At 44.7% G+C, this 18,027-nt stretch overlaps 1 protein-coding gene across 2 annotated transcripts in view; it reads right to left on the minus strand.

Annotated features, from left to right (window-relative positions):
- Positions 1-18,027, minus strand: part of LOC137362009 (xaa-Arg dipeptidase-like) — a 69,994-nt gene that overhangs the window by 25,331 nt on the left and 26,636 nt on the right. For both annotated transcript variants that reach the window (XM_068026596.1, XM_068026604.1), the window contains exon 4: positions 16,051-16,205. In XM_068026596.1, the coding sequence (XP_067882697.1) occupies positions 16,051-16,205 (155 nt within the window). The remainder of the gene's footprint in view (positions 1-16,050; positions 16,206-18,027) is intronic.

Genomic DNA, 18,027 nt, shown 5'->3' on the forward strand with positions numbered 1-18,027 from the left:
TAGACCAAATAATTACAGGCCAGTCAGTCTAACCTCAGAAGTGGGCAAATTATTGGAATCTATTCTGAGAGACAGGATAAATTGTCACTTAGAAAGGCACAGGTTAATCAAGGACAGTCAGCATGGATTTGTTAAGGGAAGATCTTGTTTGACCAACTTGATCGAATCTTTTGAAGAAAGATAGATGAGGGTAGTGCAGTTGATGCTGTCTACATGGATTTTAGCAAGGCTTTTGACAAAGTCCCATATGGCCGACGGTTTAAAAAAATAAAATCCCATGGGATCCAAAGAAATGCAGCAAGGTGGATACAAAATTGGCTCAGTGGCAGGAAACAAAGGATAATTGTTCATGGCTGTTTTAGCGACGGGAGGGCTGTTTCCAGTGGCGTTCTGAAGGGCTCAGTACTGGGTCCCCTGCTTTTTGTGGTATATATTAACGATTTGGATGTAAATGTAGGGGGCATGATCAATAAGTCTGCAGACAAAACAAAGATTGGCCATGTGGGAGATAGCAAGGAGGACAGCTGTAGGAAGATATTGATGGTCTGGTCAGATGGGCAGAAAAGTGGAAAATGGAATTCAACTTGGAGAAATGTGAGGTGATGCATTTGGGGAAGTCAAACAAGACAAAGGAATACACGATTAATGGGAAAATACTGAGAAGTGAGGGGAAGTGAGGGACCTTGGAGTGAATGTCCACAGATCCCTGAAGGTAGCAGGACAGGTCGATAAGGTGGTTAAGGCGGCATATGGAATCCTTTCCTTTATTAGCCGAGGTATAGTATACAAGAGCAGGGAGGTTATGCTGGACACAACTCGAGTACTGTGTGCAGTTCTGGTCACCTCATTACAGAAAGGATATAATTTCGCTAGAGAGGGTACAGAGGAGATTTCTGAGGAGGTTACCAGGACTGGAAAAATGCAGTTATGAGGAAAGATTGGATAGGTTAGGGTTGTTCTCCTTGGAACAGAGAAGGCTCAGGGAGATATGATTGAAATGTGCAAAATTTGAGGGGCCTGCATAGAGTGAGATGAAGGGTCTATTTACCTTAGCAGAGAGGTCAGTGACGAGGGGACACAGACGTAAAGTGACTGGTAGAAAAATCAAAGGGGAGATGAGGAAAAACTTTTTCACCCAGAGTGTGGTGGGGGTCTGGAACTCATTGCTTGAAAGGGTAGTTGAGGCAGAGACCCTCAACTCATTCAAAAGGAGTTTGGATAGGCACCTCAAATAAAGTAATCTGCAGGGTTACAGACCAAATGCTGGAAGATGGAATTATAATAGGTGGATCGTTTTTCAGCTGGCACAGACCCGATGGGCCAAGTGGCCTCTTTCTGTGCCTTAAACGTTCTATGATTCTATGAATAATAATCACTCTTGAAAATTACATTAAGTAGGTTTGCCCAAGAAAATACCATGGAAAATCAACTAGTATTTAAAAGTGACTTCAACAGCATTAAATTAACAGGCTTTTTAGCTCTAACTACTTGAGCTGGTTATGCTCATGGCAAGCCAAAGAATATGCAGCATGGTCACAGTATACTGTTTGATGTTTCAGATACTTTTCTTCTCCTCTGCTGCATCTATCTGTCTCATTTGCTTCTCCTCTGCTTCTTTACCCTCAACTCCCTTTGGTTCTCAATATTCTTCAGCTTCGCCTTTTCTCTGTCCTTTCCCAATAGTGAGTGATAAAGCAAAGTGTGTTGCTGTTTGCATCTGACATGGGCATCATGAAGAAAATGTGGCCCACAGTGGCTCCCCTTCCTGTGCCCCTCTTCCCTCACCTCAGGCTTTCCCTTGCTACCATTGTGTTCTCTATTCCATCACCTACCTCTCCCTCCAACTCCTCCCCACCCTCAATCTTATCATGCGAGAGTCAGCAATTACCTTTGGCAACTATAAACAAAATGCAACTGAATAATTAGTTGACTTTAAATATTCAACAGATTTTTAAACTTGAACCCTATAGTTAACAAAATTTCTCTTTTTATTTTCGATCTCTTACTCCTTACCAGCTAAATGCACTAAAGTTGAAAATAAAATAAAAAAGCTATAACAGATGCATGAACAGTCATTTTTCCCTTATTCTCAACCAACAGATTCTCTTTTGGAAAAAAAAACAAATTTTACTTCAAAGCTTTTGATATTTGTACTCTTACTCTTTGAAGAAAATCTACTAAGTGCTAGAAACTAAAGAAAGATTTTCCATCAGTATAGCTGACTGAAGGGGACCGATGGAACTCGTGTACCCTGCAGAAACTCAGTGAAGACATTCCAAAGTTAGCTCACAATCACAACTTTGAGTAATAGCATTACTCCGATGCCCAGACTTTTGATGAGGCTGAGCATTTCAAAGTACAATTTACGGCATAGGACATTAGTGGATATATGTGGTTGACTCTTAAATGCCCTCTGAAATGGCCTAGCAAGCCACTCAGTTATATCAAAACCACTACAAAGTCTAAGAAAAGGAATGAAACCTGACGGAACACCTAGCATAGACCTAGGCACTGGAAACGACAACAGCAAACACAGTCCTGTCGACCCTGCAAAGTCCTCCTTACTAACATCTGGCGGCCTGTGCCAAAATTGGGAGAGTTGTCCAATAGACTAGTCAAGCAACAGCCTGACAGTCACTCACAAAATCATTCCTTACAATGTCCCAGACACCACCATCACCATCCCTGGGTATGTCCCGTCCCACCAGCAGGACACACTGAGCAAAAGGTGGTAGCACAGTTGGGAAGGAGTTGCCCTGGGAGTCCTCAACATTGACTCTGGACCCTATGAAGTCTCATGGCACCAGGTCAAACATGGTCAAGGAAACCTCCTGCTGATCACCACCTACCACCCACCTCAGCTGATGAATCAGTGCTTCTCCAAGTTGAACACCAACTGGAAGAAGCACAGAGGGTAGCAAGGGCACAAAATGTACTCTGGGTGGGGAACTTCAATGTCCATCGCCAACAGTGGCTCAGTAGCACCACTACTACTATTGCTATTGCTATTACTGAGACTTGGTTAAGGGAAGGGCATGATTGGCAACTAAATATCCCAGGATATCGATGCTTCAGGCGGGATAGAGAGGCAGGTAAAAGGGGTGGAGGAGTTGCATTACTGGTCAAAGAGGATATCACAGCTGTGCTGAAGGAGGGCACTATGGAGGACTCGAGCAGTGAGGCAATATGGACAGAACTCAGAAATAGGAAGGGTGCGGTAACAATGTTGGGGCTGTACTACAGGCCTTCCAACAGCGAGCGTGAGATAGAGGTACAAATATGTAAACAGATTATGGAAAGATGTAGGAGCAACAGGGTGGTGGTGATAGGAGATTTTAATTTTTCCAACATTGACTGGGATTCACTTAGTGTTAGAGGTCTAGATGGAGCAGAATTTGTAAGGAGCATCCAGGAGGGTTTTCTAGAGCAGTATGTAAATAGTCCAACTCGGGAAGGGGCCATACTGGACCTGGTGTTGGGGAATGAGCCCGGCCAGGTGTTTGAAGTTTCAGTAGGGGACTACTTTGGGAATAGTGATCACAATTCCGTAAGCTTTAAAATACTCATGGACAAAGACGAGAGTGGTCCTAAAGGAAGAGTGCTAAATTGGGGGAAGGCCAACTATACCAAAATTCGGCAGGAGCTGGGGAATGTAGATTGGGAGCAGCTGTTTGAAGGTAAATCCACATGTGATATGTGGGAGGCTTTTAAAGAGAGGTTGATTAGCGTGCAGGAGAGACATGTTCCTGTGAAAATGAGGGATAGAAATGGCAAGATTAGGGAACCATGGATGACAGGTGAAATTGTGAGACTAGCTAAGAGGAAAAAGGAAGCATACACAAGGTCTAGGCGGCTGATGAAAGACGAAGCTTTGAAAGAATATCGGGAAAGTAGGACCAATCTGAAACGAGGAATTAAGAGGGCTAAAAGGGGTCATGAAATATCTTTAGCAAACAGGGTTAAAGAAAATCCCAAAGCCTTTTATTCATACATAAGGAGAAAGAGGGTAACTAGAGAAAGGATTGGCCCACTAAAGGACAAAGGAGGAATGTTATGCTTGGACTCAGAGAAAATGGGTGAGATTCTAAACGAGTACTTTGCATCGGTATTCACCGAGGAGAGGGACATGACGGATGTTGAGGTTAGGAACAGATGTTTGATTACTCTAGGTCAAGTCGGCATAAGGAGGGAGGAAGTGTTGGGTATTCTAAAGGGCATTAAGGTGGACAAGTCCCCAGGTCCGGATGGGATCTATCCCAGGTTACTGAGGGAAGCGAGAGAGGAAATAGCTGGGGCCTTAACAGATATCTTTGCAGCATCCTTAAACACGGGTGAGGTCCCGGAGGACTGGAGAATTGCTAATGTCCCCTTGTTTAAGAAGGGTAGCAGGGATAATCCAGGTAATTATAGACCGGTGAGCCTGACGTCAGTGGTAGGGAAGCTGCTGGAGAAGATACTGAGGGATAGGATCTATTCCCATCTGGAAGAAAATGGGCTTATCAGTGATAGGCAACATGGTTTTGTGCAGGGAAGGTCATGTCTTACCAACTTAATAGAATTCTTTGAGGAAGTGACAAAGTTGATTGATGAGGGAAGGGCTGTCGATGTCATATACATGGACTTCAGTAAGGCGTTTGATAAGGTTCCCCATGGCAGGCTGATAGTGAAGGTGCATGGGGTCCAAGGTGTACTAGATAGATGGATAAAGAACTGGCTGGGCAACAGGAAACAGAGAGTAGCAGTAGAAGGGAGTTTCTCAAAATGGAGACGTGTGACCAGTGGTGTTCCACAGGGATCCGTGCTGGGACCACTGTTTGTGATATACATTAATGATTTGGAGGAAAGTATAGGTGGACTGATTAGCAAGTTTGCAGACGACACTAAGATTGGTGGAGTAGCAGATAGTGAAGGGGACTGTCAGAGAATACAGCAGAATATAGATAGATTGGAGAGTTGGGCAGAGAAATGGCAGATGGAGTTCAATCAGGGCAAATGCGAGGTGATGCATTTTGGAAGATCCAATTCAAGAGTGAACTATACAGTAAATGGAAAAGTCCTGGGGAAAATTGATGTCCAGAGAGATTTGGGTGTTCAGGTCCATTGTTCCCTGAAGGTGGCAACGCAGGTCAATAGAGTGGTCAAGAAGGCATACGGCATGCTTTCCTTCATCGGACGGGGTATTGAGTACAAGAGTTGGCAGGTCATGTTACAGTTGTATAGGACTTTGGTTCGGCCACATTTGGAATACTGCGTGCAGTTCTGGTCGCCACATTACCAAAAGGATGTGGATGCTTTGGAGAGGGTGCAGAGGAGGTTCACCAGGATGTTGCCTGGTACGGAGGGCGCTAGCTATGAAGAGAGGTTGAGTAGATTAGGATTATTTTCATTAGAAAGACGGAGGTTGAGGGGGGACCTGATTGAGGTGTACAAAATCATGAGAGGTATAGACAGGGTGGATAGCAACAGGCTTTTTCCCCAGAGTGGGGGATTCAATTACTAGAGGACACGAGTTCAAAGTGAAAGGGGAAAAGTTTAGGGGGGATATGCGTGGAAAGTTCTTTACGCAGAGGGTGGTGGGTGCCTGGAACGCGTTGCCAGCGGAGGTGGTAGATGCGGGCACGATGGCGTCTTTTAAGATGTATCTAGACAGATACATGAATGGGCAGGAAGAAAAGAGATACAGACCCTTAGAAAATAGGCGACATGTTTAGATAGAGAATCTAGATCGGCGCAGGCCTTGAGGGCCGAAGGGCCTGTTCCTGTGCTGTAATTTTCTTTGTTCTACTGACCGAGCTGGCCAGTCCTAAAGGACATACCTGCTCGACTGGGTCTGCAGCAGGTGGTGAGGGAACCAAAAAGGAAATCCTACTTGACCTCGTCCTCACCGATCTACATGTTGCAGATGCATCTTACTATGACAGTATTGGTAGGAGTGACCACCACACAGTCCTTGTGGAAACGAAGTTCCGTCTTCACATTGAGTATACTCACCATCGTCTTGTGTGGCACTCCCACTGTGCTAAATGAGATAGATTTCGAACAGATCTAACTCCTCAAAACTGGGCATCCATGAGACACTTTGGGCCATCAGCAGCAGAATTGTATTCAACCACAATCTGTAACCTCAAGGCCCGGCATATCCCCCACTCTACCATTACCATCAATCTGGGGCGAAGTGTGCAGGAGGGCATGCTAGGAGCAGCACCAAGCATACCTAAAAATGAGGTGTCAGCCTGGTGAAGCTACAACCCAGGACTACTTGCATGCCAAACAGCAGAAGCAGCATGGGATACACATGGCTAAGCGATCCCATAACCAATTTCTTTTTGTTTTTGGCGGAGACCAGGGGGCTGCTGGGTAAGTAAAACCCTATATATTTGGGCCGTTTCTGAACCTGAGACACTACACCTGTAGTGTCTCCCACCCGCCCTCCACCCCTAACCAAAAAAAAAGGACTCGGTGGTGTGTAGATAAGGTAAGGCTTCTTCTACTTCTTTTTTTTTTATCGTGTGATTGGTGAAAAACTTTTCGTTCCTTTTTCATTTAACTAAGTTTAAGCTTAAGATTAAAAATGGCAGGAGATCTCAGACCCGTGACATGCTCCTCTTGCTCAATGTGGGAGCTCAGGAATGTGGCTGATGTCCCTGACTCCTTCACGTGCAGGAAGTGTGTCCAGCTGCAGCTCTTGTTAGACCGCATGACGGCTCTGGAGCTGCGGATGGACTCACTTTGGAGCATCCGCGATGCTGAGGAGGTAGTGGATAGCACGTTTAGCGAATTGGTCACACCGCAGATTAGGATTGCTGAGGGAGAAAGGGAATGGGTGACCAAAAGGCAGAGAAAGAGCAGGAAGGCAGCGCAGGTGTCCCGAGGTCATCTCCCTCCAAAACAGGTATACAGTTTTGGATACTGTTGAGGGAGATGGCTCACCAGGGCAAGGCAGCAGTAGCCAGGTTCATGGCACCGTGGCTGGCTCTGCTGTTCAGAAGGGCGGGAAAAAGAGTGGAAGGGCTATAGTCATAGGGGATTCCATTGTAAGGGAGTAGATAGGCGGTTCTGTGGTCGAAAACGAGACTCCCGAATGGTATGTTGCCTCCCAGGTGCACGGGTCAGGGATGTCTCAGATCGGTTGCAGAACATTCTGAAGGGGGAGGGTGAACAGTCAGTTGTCGTTGTGCAGATAGGCACCAATGATATAGGTAAAAAACTGGATGAGGTCCTACAAGCAGAATTTAGGGAGTTAGGAGCCAAGTTAAAAAGTAGGACCTCAGAGGTAGTAATCTCAGGATTGCTACCAGTGCCACGTGATAGTCAGAGTAGAAATGAAAGAATAGTCAGGATGAATGCGTGGCTTGAGAGATGGTGCAGGAGGGAGGGGTTCAGATTTTTGGGACATTGGGACCGGTTCTGGGGGAGGTGGGACTATTACAAATTGGATGGTCTACACCAGGGCTGGACTGAAACCAATGTCCTTGGGGGTGCTTTTGCTAACGCTGTTGGGGAGGGTTTAAACTAATGTGGCAGGGGGATGGGAACCAAATGAGGTCAGTGGAGAGTAAGGAGGTAGTAACTAAAGCCTACAAGGAACTAGATAATGAAGTCAGCGTGACTAAGGGAAAGAGTAGGCAGGGAGCAGATGATGAAAGCAAAGGGACTGGTGGTCTGAGGTGTATTTGTTTTAATGCAGGTAAGGCAGATGAACTTAGGGCTTGGACTAGTACCTGGGAGTATGATGTTATTGCTATTACTGAGACTTGGTTAAGGGAAGGGCATGATTGGCAACTAAATATCCCAGGATACCGATGCTTCACGCGGGATAGAGAGGGAGGTAAAAGGGGTGGAGGAGTTGCATTACTGGTCAAAGAGGATATCACAGCTGTGCTGAAGGAAGGCACTATGGAGGACTCGAGCTGTGAGGCACTATGGGCAGAACTCAGAAATAGGAAGGGTGCGGTAACAATGTTGGGGCTGTACTACAGGCCTCCCAACAGCGAGCGTGAGATAGAGGTACAAATATGTAAACAGATTATGGAAAGATGTAGGAGCAACAGGGTGATGGTGATAGGAGATTTTAATTTTCCCAACATTGACTGGGATTCACTTAGTGTTAGAGGTCTAGATGGAGCAGAATTTGTAAGGAGCATCCAGGAGGGTTTTCTAGAGCAGTATGTAAATAGTCCAACTCTGGAAGGGGCCATACTGGACCTGGTGTTGGGGAATGAGCCGGGCCAGGTGGTTGAAATTTCAGTAGGGGACTACTTTGGGAATAGTGATCACAATTCCGTAAGTTTTAGAGTACTCATGGACAAAGACGAGAGTGGTCCTAAAGGAAGAGTGCTAAATTGGGGGAAGGCCAACTATACCAAAATTTGGCAGGAGCTGGGTAATGTAGATTGGGAGCAACTGTTTGAAGGTAAATCCACATTTGATATGTGGGAGGCTTTTAAAGAGAGGTTGATTAGCGTGCAGGAGAGACATGTTCCTGTGAAAATGAGGGGTAGAAATGGCAAGATTAGGGAATCATGGATGACAGGTGAAATTGTGAGACTAGCTAAGAGGAAAAAGGAAGCATACATAAGGTCTAGGCGGCTGAAGAAAGACGAAGCTTTGAAAGAATATCGGGATTGTAGGCGCAATCTGAAACGAGGAATTAAGAGGGCTAAAAGGGGTCATGAAATATCTTTAGCAAACAGGGTTAAGGAAAATCCCAAAGCCTTTTATTCATATATGAGGAGCAAGAGGGTAACTAGAGAAAGAAAGGATTGGCCCACTCAAGGACAAAGGAGGAAAGTTATGCGTGGAGTCAGAGAAAATAGGTGAGATTCTAAACGAGTACTTTGCATCGGTATTCACCGAGGAGAGGGACATGACGGATGTTGAGGTTAGGGACAGATGTTTGATTACTCTCGGTCAAGTCGGCATAAGGAGGGAGGAAGTGTTGGGTATTCTAAAAGGCATTAAGGTGGACAAGTCCCCAGGTCCGGATGGGATCTATCCCAGGTTACTGAGGGAAGCGAGAGAGGAAATAGCTGGGGCCTTAACAGATATCTTTGCAGCATCCTTAAACACGGGTGAGGTCCCGGAGGACTGGAGAATTGCTAATGTCCCCTTGTTTAAGAAGGGTAGCAGGGATAATCCAGGTAATTATAGACCGGTGAGCCTGACGTCAGTGGTCGGGAAGCTGCTGGAGAAGATACTGAGGGATAGGATCTATTCCCATTTGGAAGAAAATGGGCTTATCAGTGATAGGCAACATGGTTTTGTGCAGGGAAGGTCATGTCTTACCAACTTAATAGAATTCTTTGAGGAAGTGACAAAGTTGATTGATGAGGGAAGGGCTGTAGATGTCGTATACATGGACTTCAGTAAGGCGTTTGATAAGGTTCCCCATGGTAGGTTGATGGAGAAAGTGAAGGCGCTTGGGGTCCAAGGTGTACTAGCTAGATGGATAAAGAACTGGCTGGGCAACAGGAGACAGACAGTAGCAGTGGAAGGGAGTTTCTCAAAATGGAGACGTGTGACCAGTGGTGTTCCACAGGGATCCGTGCTGGGACCACTGCTTGTGATCTACATAAATGATTTGGAGGAAAGTATAGGTGGTCTGATTAGCAAGTTTGCAGACGACACTAAGATTGGTGGAGTAGCAGATAGTGAAGGGGACTGTCAGAGAATACAGCAGAATATAGATAGATTGGAGAGTTGGGCAGAGAAATGGCAGATGGAGTTCAATCAGGGGCAAATGCGAGGTGATGCATTTTGGAAGATCCAATTCAAGAGTCAACTATACAATAAATGGAAAAGTCCTGGGGAAAATTGATGTACAGCGAGATTTAGGTGTTCAGGTCCATTGTTCCCTGAAGGTGGCAACGCAGGTCAATAGAGTGGTCAAGAAGGCATACGGCATGCTTTCCTTCATCGGACGGGGTATTGAGTACAAGAGTTGGCAGGTCATGTTACAGTTGTATAGGACTTTGGTTCGGCCACATTTGGAATACTGCGCGCAGTTCTGGTCGCCACATTACCAAAAGGATGTGGATGCTTTGGAGAGGGTGCAGAGGAGGTTCACCAGGATGTTGCCTGGTATGGAGGACGCTAGCTATGAAGAGAGGTTGAGTAGATTAGGATTATTTTCATTAGAAAGACGGAGGTTGAGGGGGGACCTGATAGAGGTGTACAAAATCATGAGAGGTATAGACAGGGTGGATAGCAAGAAGCTTTTTCCCCCAGAGTGGGGGATTCAATTACAAGGGGACACGATTTCAAAGTGAAAGGGGAAAAGTTTAGGGGGGATATGCGTGGAAAGTTCTTTACGCAGAGGGTGGTGGGTGCCTGGAACGCATTGCCAGCGGAGGTGGTAGACGCGGGCACGATAGCGTCTTTTAAGATGTATCTAGACAGATACATGAATGGGCAGGAAGTAAAGAGATACAGACCCTTAGAAAATAGGCGACAGGTTTAGATAGAGGATTTGGATCGGCGTAGGCTTGGAGGGCCGAAGGGCCTGTTCCTGTGCTGTAATTTTCTTCGTTCTTTGGATCAGATCTAAGCTCTGCAGTCCTGCCACATCCAGTCATGAATGGTGGTGGACAATTAAACAACTAATAGGAGGAGGAGGCTCCACAAATATCCCTATCCACAACGATGGGGCAACCCAACACATCAGTGCAAAAGACAAGGCTGAAGCATCTGCATCCATCTTCAGCCAGAAGTGCCAAATGGATCCATCGCAGCCTCTTGCTGATGTCCCCAGCATCACAGATGCCGGTCTTCAGCCAAACCGATTCACTCCACATACTATCAAGAAACAGCTGAAGGCACCAGATACTGCAAAGGCTACGGGCCCTGACAGCATTCCAACAATAGCACTGAAGAATTGTGCTCCAGAACTACCCACACCCCCTAGCCACACTGTTCCAGTACAGCTACAACATGGGCATCTACCAGCAATGTGGAAAATTGTCCAGGTATGTCCTGCCCACATAAAGCACGACAAATCCAACCCGGCCAATTACCACCCCATCAGTCTACTCTCAATCTCAGCAAAGTGATGGAAGGTGTCGCGACAGTGCTATCAAGCGGCACTTGCACAGCAATAACCTGCTCAGTGACGCTCAGTTTTGGTTCCGCTAGGGCCACTCAACTCCTAACCTCACTACAGCCTTGGCCCAAACATAGACAAAAGAGCTAAACTCTGGAGGTGAGGCGAGAGTGACTGCCCTTGACATCAAGGCGGCATTTGACAGAGTGTACCATCAAGGAGCCCTAGCAAAACTCAAGTCAATGGGAATCAGAGGGAAAACTATCCACTGGTTGGAGTCATATCTAGCGCAAAGGAAGACGGTTGCGGTTGTTGAAGGTCAATCATTTCAGTCCCAGGTCATCACTGCAAATGTTCCTCAGGGTAGTGTCCTAGGCCCAACCATCCTCAGCAGCTTCATCAATGGCCTTCCCTCCATCATAAGGTCAGAAGTGGGGATGTTCACTGCTGATTGCACAATGTTCAGCACCGTTCGTGACTCCTCAGATACTGAAGCAGTCCATGTCCATAAGCAACAAGACCTGGGCAACATTCAGGCTTGGGCCGATAAGTGGCAAGTAATATTTGCGCCACACAAGTGGCAGGCAACGACCATCTCAGATAAGAGAGAATTTAACCATCTCCCCTGGACATTCAATGGCATTACCATCGTTGAAACCCCCACTATCAACATCCTGCGGGCATTACCATGACCAGAAACTGAACTTGGCCAGCTGCATAAATGCTGTGGCTACAAGAGCAGGTCAAAGGCTGGGAATTCTGCAGTGAGTAACTCACCTCCCCAATGCCTGTCCACCATATACAAGTCAGGAGTGTGATGGAATCCTAGAAGGAATAGGGCAGATGTGTGGGAACACAACCACCTGCAGGTTCCCCTCCAAACCACACACCATCCTGCCTTGGAACTATAATCGCCACTCCTTCACTGTCACTGGATCAAAATCCTGGAACTCCCTTTCTAACAGCACTGCGGGTGTACCTACCCCACCATGTACTGCAGCAGTTCAAGAAGGCAGCTCACCACCACCTTCTCAAGGGCAATTAGGGATGGGCAATAAATGCTGGCCTAGCCAGCGACGCCCACATCCCACGAACGAATAAAAAAAGTATAAACTTATGGATTTAAAAGAACTTGTTTAGAGCATTAGAAATTTCGCTAAGGAAAAAAAAGGCAGCCAAAAATTATTTCTGAAAGCACTTGCTTTGTGCTTTCACAGAATGATATATAAAATAGTAGCTTTTGATAATATCACACTGTGAGACACACCATATTGACAAGGCCCAAAGTGTCACCTTTAGAAGTAAGAGTTACTGGAGTTCACAATGAGATGCATGTCCTAAAAACTGAATTTAATGCAAATAGATGTATTATTCCCAGCAATTACTTGCCTGCTGTTAATAAAAGGAAGGGAAAAGTCTTCAAACTAAAAAATATTACCATTTTAGACTATTTTAACAAACATTATCTGACGGTAAATGGAGATTCTGACTCAAATCTGCATTACATGGGGTTTTCCCACTTCTAACATCAGAATCCTGGAACTCCCTTCCTAACAGCACTGTGGGTATACCTGCCCCAAATGGACTGCAGCGGTTCAAGAAGGCAGCTCACCACCACCTTCTCAAGGGCAATTAGGGATGGGCAATAAATGCTGGCCTGGTCAGTGACGTCCACATCCCATGAATGAATAATTAAAAAAAGATTTAATACTTATGATTTACTGCTTTACTTCAAGGAAACACTAATCTTACAGAAACTCAGCAGCAACTGTAGGCAAGAGGGTGGGGAGGGGATGGGGAGGATGGAAGAGGAAGAGCAAAGTCTTAAATCAGTAGATTGCAGGGAATGGGGTGGGGCGGGGGGGGGAAAGAAAGGTGAACACACAATGGGAATGAGACATTAACCCCTGTTGACTCAGGAAATAAGGAATATATTGGTGCTTTCCATAGGCCATATCATGAGTACTCCAGTCCTAGATAATGTAACAAAAACAAAATGGCATCAAAAATTGACAAGCCATTTAAATACGTACGATATATTATAGTTCCCCAACCATGATTTCTGTTCATTGTTAAGAGCTGATAATGCAATTGGAGGGACTGGCTAAGAGAAGTCACTGTGCCTTATAGAAGGATGAAGTAAAACCAGTACAGCCATTAACAAGGAATGCATAAATCATTTCAATTTTGGATGCTGGGTCCATTCTTTTGCATTGTGAACTCCAACCTAGTTCCCTGTTGAAATCATTATAGCCAGGGAAACATAATGTACCTGGTAATTCAAAACAAAAATAAAATTTACAAGTTCAAATATTTAAGCCATCTAAAATAGTTGCTTTCTAATTATCAATTTAATGACCCAAATTTTGTGGTTGTATTGACAGTGTCAGGCAAACCCCCCACTTGCCAAGACTGAGGCACACACGATTTCGCCACATCAACATGAAAATTTAAAATTGCAAGCCCAACTGGAAAGACATTTGCATTGTAACTAACAGCATTAGAACAATGGAGACCGAGTCATTGCTTCCCCAATACACAGAAGTAGTGGTCAGACCAGTTTTGGTCACATGACTGATTGAACATTGAAGATCGGAACAGGAGTAGGCCATTCAGCCCCTCGAGCCTGTCCCGCCATTCAATGAGATCATGGCTGATCCGCGGCCTAACTCCATATACCTGCCTTTGGCCCATATCCCTTAATATCTTGCTTAACAAAAATCTATCAGATTTAAAATTAATTGTTCTAGCTTCGACTGCCGTTTGTGGAAGTTCCAAATCTCTACCACCCTTTGTGTGAAGTGCTTTCTAACATCTCTCCTGAACAGTCTGGTCCTAACTTTTAGACTATGCCCCCTAGTTTTAGAATCTCCAACCAGTGGAACTAGTTTATCTTTATTTAGGCCTGTCTTTTCCTGTTTATATCTTGTCGCCTTCGATCAGATCACCCCTAATGTTGACTGTTGGAGGTTTCAGATTTGAACTGAGAAAGCCGTGTGCTCCCGATTGGAACGGAACCGCCTCTCCTGTCCTGCCTGCATTCATCTCTTTCACATGGAACTGAATCTTGTGAAAACACGTGAACCGCAAAGAGAGAAAAGAACAAGGTTTAAGAAGAACACTGGCCCCGACGAACAGCAAGGCTACCTTCAATCAAGTGAGCTCGAAGCAAAATAAACAAGAACTCTGATATTGCCTCAAACCCCTCTACTATATTTTCCTCTCCTCTTTTCTGTCCCTATTTGCATGTGTGTATTGTGTGTGCATGCTAGCGTGGGCGCTTCATATATCCGTAGGCGTTAACCGTATTAGAATTTAAGTTTAAGGTTTAATAAATTTCACGTTTCTGCTTTAAACCTGAGAAAGCCTGTTTATGCTCATTTCTTTGTCTTATAATTGGAAAGGATTCACAAAAGGGAAGCTCAAAACACTGTGTTTAAAATTAAAACCCTATTACAAGAAGACCAGGTGAAGATAGCAACAGACCCCAAGACACCTTTCTCACCTGGTCGTAACAAATAGCAAAACTGTCAGTATTTGCTGTCATTATTTGGTGAAACTGACAGCAAGTTCTGACGTCTGCACACGATATATAGTAATCTAGAATTTGCTGTCAGCTGCTCTTCCACAGGGTTCACTGTTGAAGTCCTCACATTCAGAAATCAATTAGAAATCACTGAATTGGCATGAACTTCCACTTTTTACTGTATTGGTCTCCCTGTAAAAATCCTTGGAAATGCTACGCTTTTTGACCCAGGTAACTGCATTTTTAACGGCATACTAAGTCATATTACTGTTGAACAACCTCCCTGGCTCTGAAAAACTAATTTTATATTTGTGGAATGTCAGATTTCTCCATTGTATGATTAGAAATTCCATAGATTTTTAAAATAAGAGTTTAAGTATATATTAGCTTCTACTTTAATCCCAGCTAACATACCACATCTTTATATCACTTTCTGCAATATAAAAAGTGAATGATAAAACTTGCTCGTTACTTCCGGGTTTGCTGTCTATGAGAATTCTTCAATGTGAAAAGGCTGCCTAGCCTGTTTGATGACATCACTGTTCTGGATTCCAGAGATACCCTGGCCGGAATTTAATGCCCCCCAACCCCCCCCGAAAAAAGAGGGCGAGGTGGTGGGAGTGGCATAAAATGGTATGGAAGTTGGGGGCTGCCGTGCCGATTGCTTACCTGACTCCGCTGCTATTTTACCAGTAGCAGGGGTGATGACTAACTGCCTGCTTGCCTCAGGCCAATTGAGGCCCTTAAGCAGCCAATTAATTGCCAACTGAGCGCCTCTTCCCACTATCGCGGGTATTTTACCAGCAGCGGATGGGCACTTCAGCACCTGAGGAGGCCGCCCAATAATACCTCGCGACCTCTTTGCGGGCTGGGGGAGCCCCTATTCAGGCAGCCTGTGCCCCACGGAGGGCTCCACACAGCAGCATTGGCAACCCCTGCTAAAACTACCCACCTCCACCCTGCTCTCTGACCCATTCCCCCACTCGCCAGGGCCTAGCCATTTATGAGGCCAAACCGCCACTTGCCTCTTTGAAGGGCAACGTCCATTGTTCCTCTTCTTGCTGGGTGCAGTCCCAGCAGTGGCCACCACTCCCGGTGGCACTGCTGGCCCTCTGATTGGTCGGCAGCTTTTGGAGGCAGGACCTTCAGAAGTTCTGACTGAGGCCAATTAAGAGTCTGGGCCACGCAAAACAGCAGTGGTTTCCAGGCCTGGAAGAGGCAGGCTCTCCCTCGACTTTTCAGCCAGTGGGTGGGGCCACTGCCTTAACATTAAATTCCCTACAGCTGCTGCCAGAATGATATTAACGTCAGGAAAGGTGAAATCCATGCTACAGCGATCCTTAGATTTTTGCAGGCAGCGTTCGTAGAGGTCAGCAGCAAACGCCATCACTGCACCACTGACTGCAAAATCCGAGCCAATGTTTGTACAATGTCACCAACAGCAAGTGATTTCTCAGTTTATACAGTCATCATCAAGCAATATTACCTGGCATCCTGTTGCCAAGCCAGCAGCTTTGAAACACTGTGTTGCTTTTTCACACAGTATACAGAGGTCTTTGTACTGTGGCGTGCGGAGATAATAGAACAGCTCAGAGTACGAGGGAATAATGTTGGGCTTCACTCCTCCATGTTTAATAATACCTAGTAGCAAGAGAGCATTACGATCAAGCAATCAAACAACTATGGAAACTCAGCATTATTTCTTCATGCACGTGTATGCAGTTTATACAAACCCAGTGCCTTAATCTGTAATCAGTATGCAAACCCATTTAGGCAGATTCAACAGTTTATATCGTACTGAAGCACCAAAGTGCTTAGGAAATGCGTACACAAAAAACAAACACCTTTCTGCTACACTGTCTTTCACCAGTGACTCCAGCATGAGGAGATCCACTACATAATGTTTTTACTGGAATCAATGACCATGTAACTATATCAATTTGGAGCTTAGTTGTAGTAAATTTCAAGATTAATTCACAACACAAAAAAGCCTTTGGAAAGACATGCTCCAAACAGATTTCAGTTTATAAAATACTTGCAAATATACAAGAAAAACACAACTGGTTTTCAAATGGCAAGTGGTTGCAGCTTATTGTCAGCAAGCTCCAGTGCACCCTTAACCATGATCTGATCACTGAAGGTCACTAACAATTCTAAAATGAAGTTACTCGAACAACTTAGATCAACTTTGCATAATATTTTATAATAGCATCCATTATTAAGCAATATATAGCAGTTTAACTTCAAAACTGTATTTTCTTTGCGTCACTTTTTCTTCTGTCTTAGGATTCATTTACAAGTAATCTGAATAGTACTTTTAATTCCTTCCAAGTCATTCATTATATGAAAAGCATAACTGCTTTTAGTTGCTTTTAATTTTGAGTTTCCTACCCCTTACCCAATGGCATCTTGAATTGAAAATGTAACTGGGTTCTTAAACCTTTTAACTTTGAAAAGGATAAACATTTATTGCATCTACCTGGTTAAGCTCTGCGTTTAATGTTTATTGCACTTACCTGGTTAGATTCAGGTTTGCCATTTCTGAGGAACTTCATTACGTTTTTGATTGTAACTTGTAATTCATGACCATATTAACCACTACTGCTCCAAAGCTACAGCATAATTTCTGCTGTTTCAATAAGTGTAGCACAAATTCCTTACCTCAACAGTTGTCCTTAAAATGGTGGGTTTGACAATCAAATGCACACATTGGATGACCTGAATTAATTATTTTACTTCATATGAGAAAATAGGCTGTGCCTGCACAGGATACAAAGCTCAATGAATTCCAACAGATCTTTGATTTGGAAAATAACCAAGTATGCCATTCCACCCTTTGTTAACAGACTTTATCTAGAGTTGTTCTGTTGACATAACCATATAGGCTGGCACTTAGAACAGGAATGGAAGTGGGCAAATTGGGGAATCAAAATTGGGGAAAACACAAGTTGTGGTTCAATACCGAGCAATTTTTTGTTTAAATATTCATTCATAGAATGTGGGCATTGGTGGCAAGACCAGCATTTATTGCTGATCCCTAATTGTCCTCGAGAAGGTGGCACTGAACTGCCTTCCTGAACCACTGTAGTCCATGCGGTGTAGACAGACCCACAGTGCTATTGGGAGGGCATTCAGGATTTTGACCCAGTGACAATGAAGGAACAGCAATATATTTCTAAGTTAGGATGTTGTGTGACTTGGAAGGGAAACTGCAGGTTCCCGTGCAACTGCTGCGACTCGGCAGGGTGTACCTTCAACATGTCCGATGCTTAGGTCAGTGCTGGGTGGTCTGTTTGGTTTTATTCTTATTCAACCTTTCTATAGTGATTTGATACAACTGAGAAGCTTGCTAGGCCATTTCAGATGGCAGCTAAGAGATAACATTGCTGAGGGTCTGGGGTCACATGTAGGCCAGATCAGATAAGAACAGCACACTTTCTTCCCTAAAAGATTAGAGAACTAG

This window comes from Heterodontus francisci, chromosome 3 (genome assembly GCF_036365525.1).
Source record: "Heterodontus francisci isolate sHetFra1 chromosome 3, sHetFra1.hap1, whole genome shotgun sequence".
Classification (NCBI taxonomy): Eukaryota; Metazoa; Chordata; class Chondrichthyes; order Heterodontiformes; family Heterodontidae; genus Heterodontus; species Heterodontus francisci.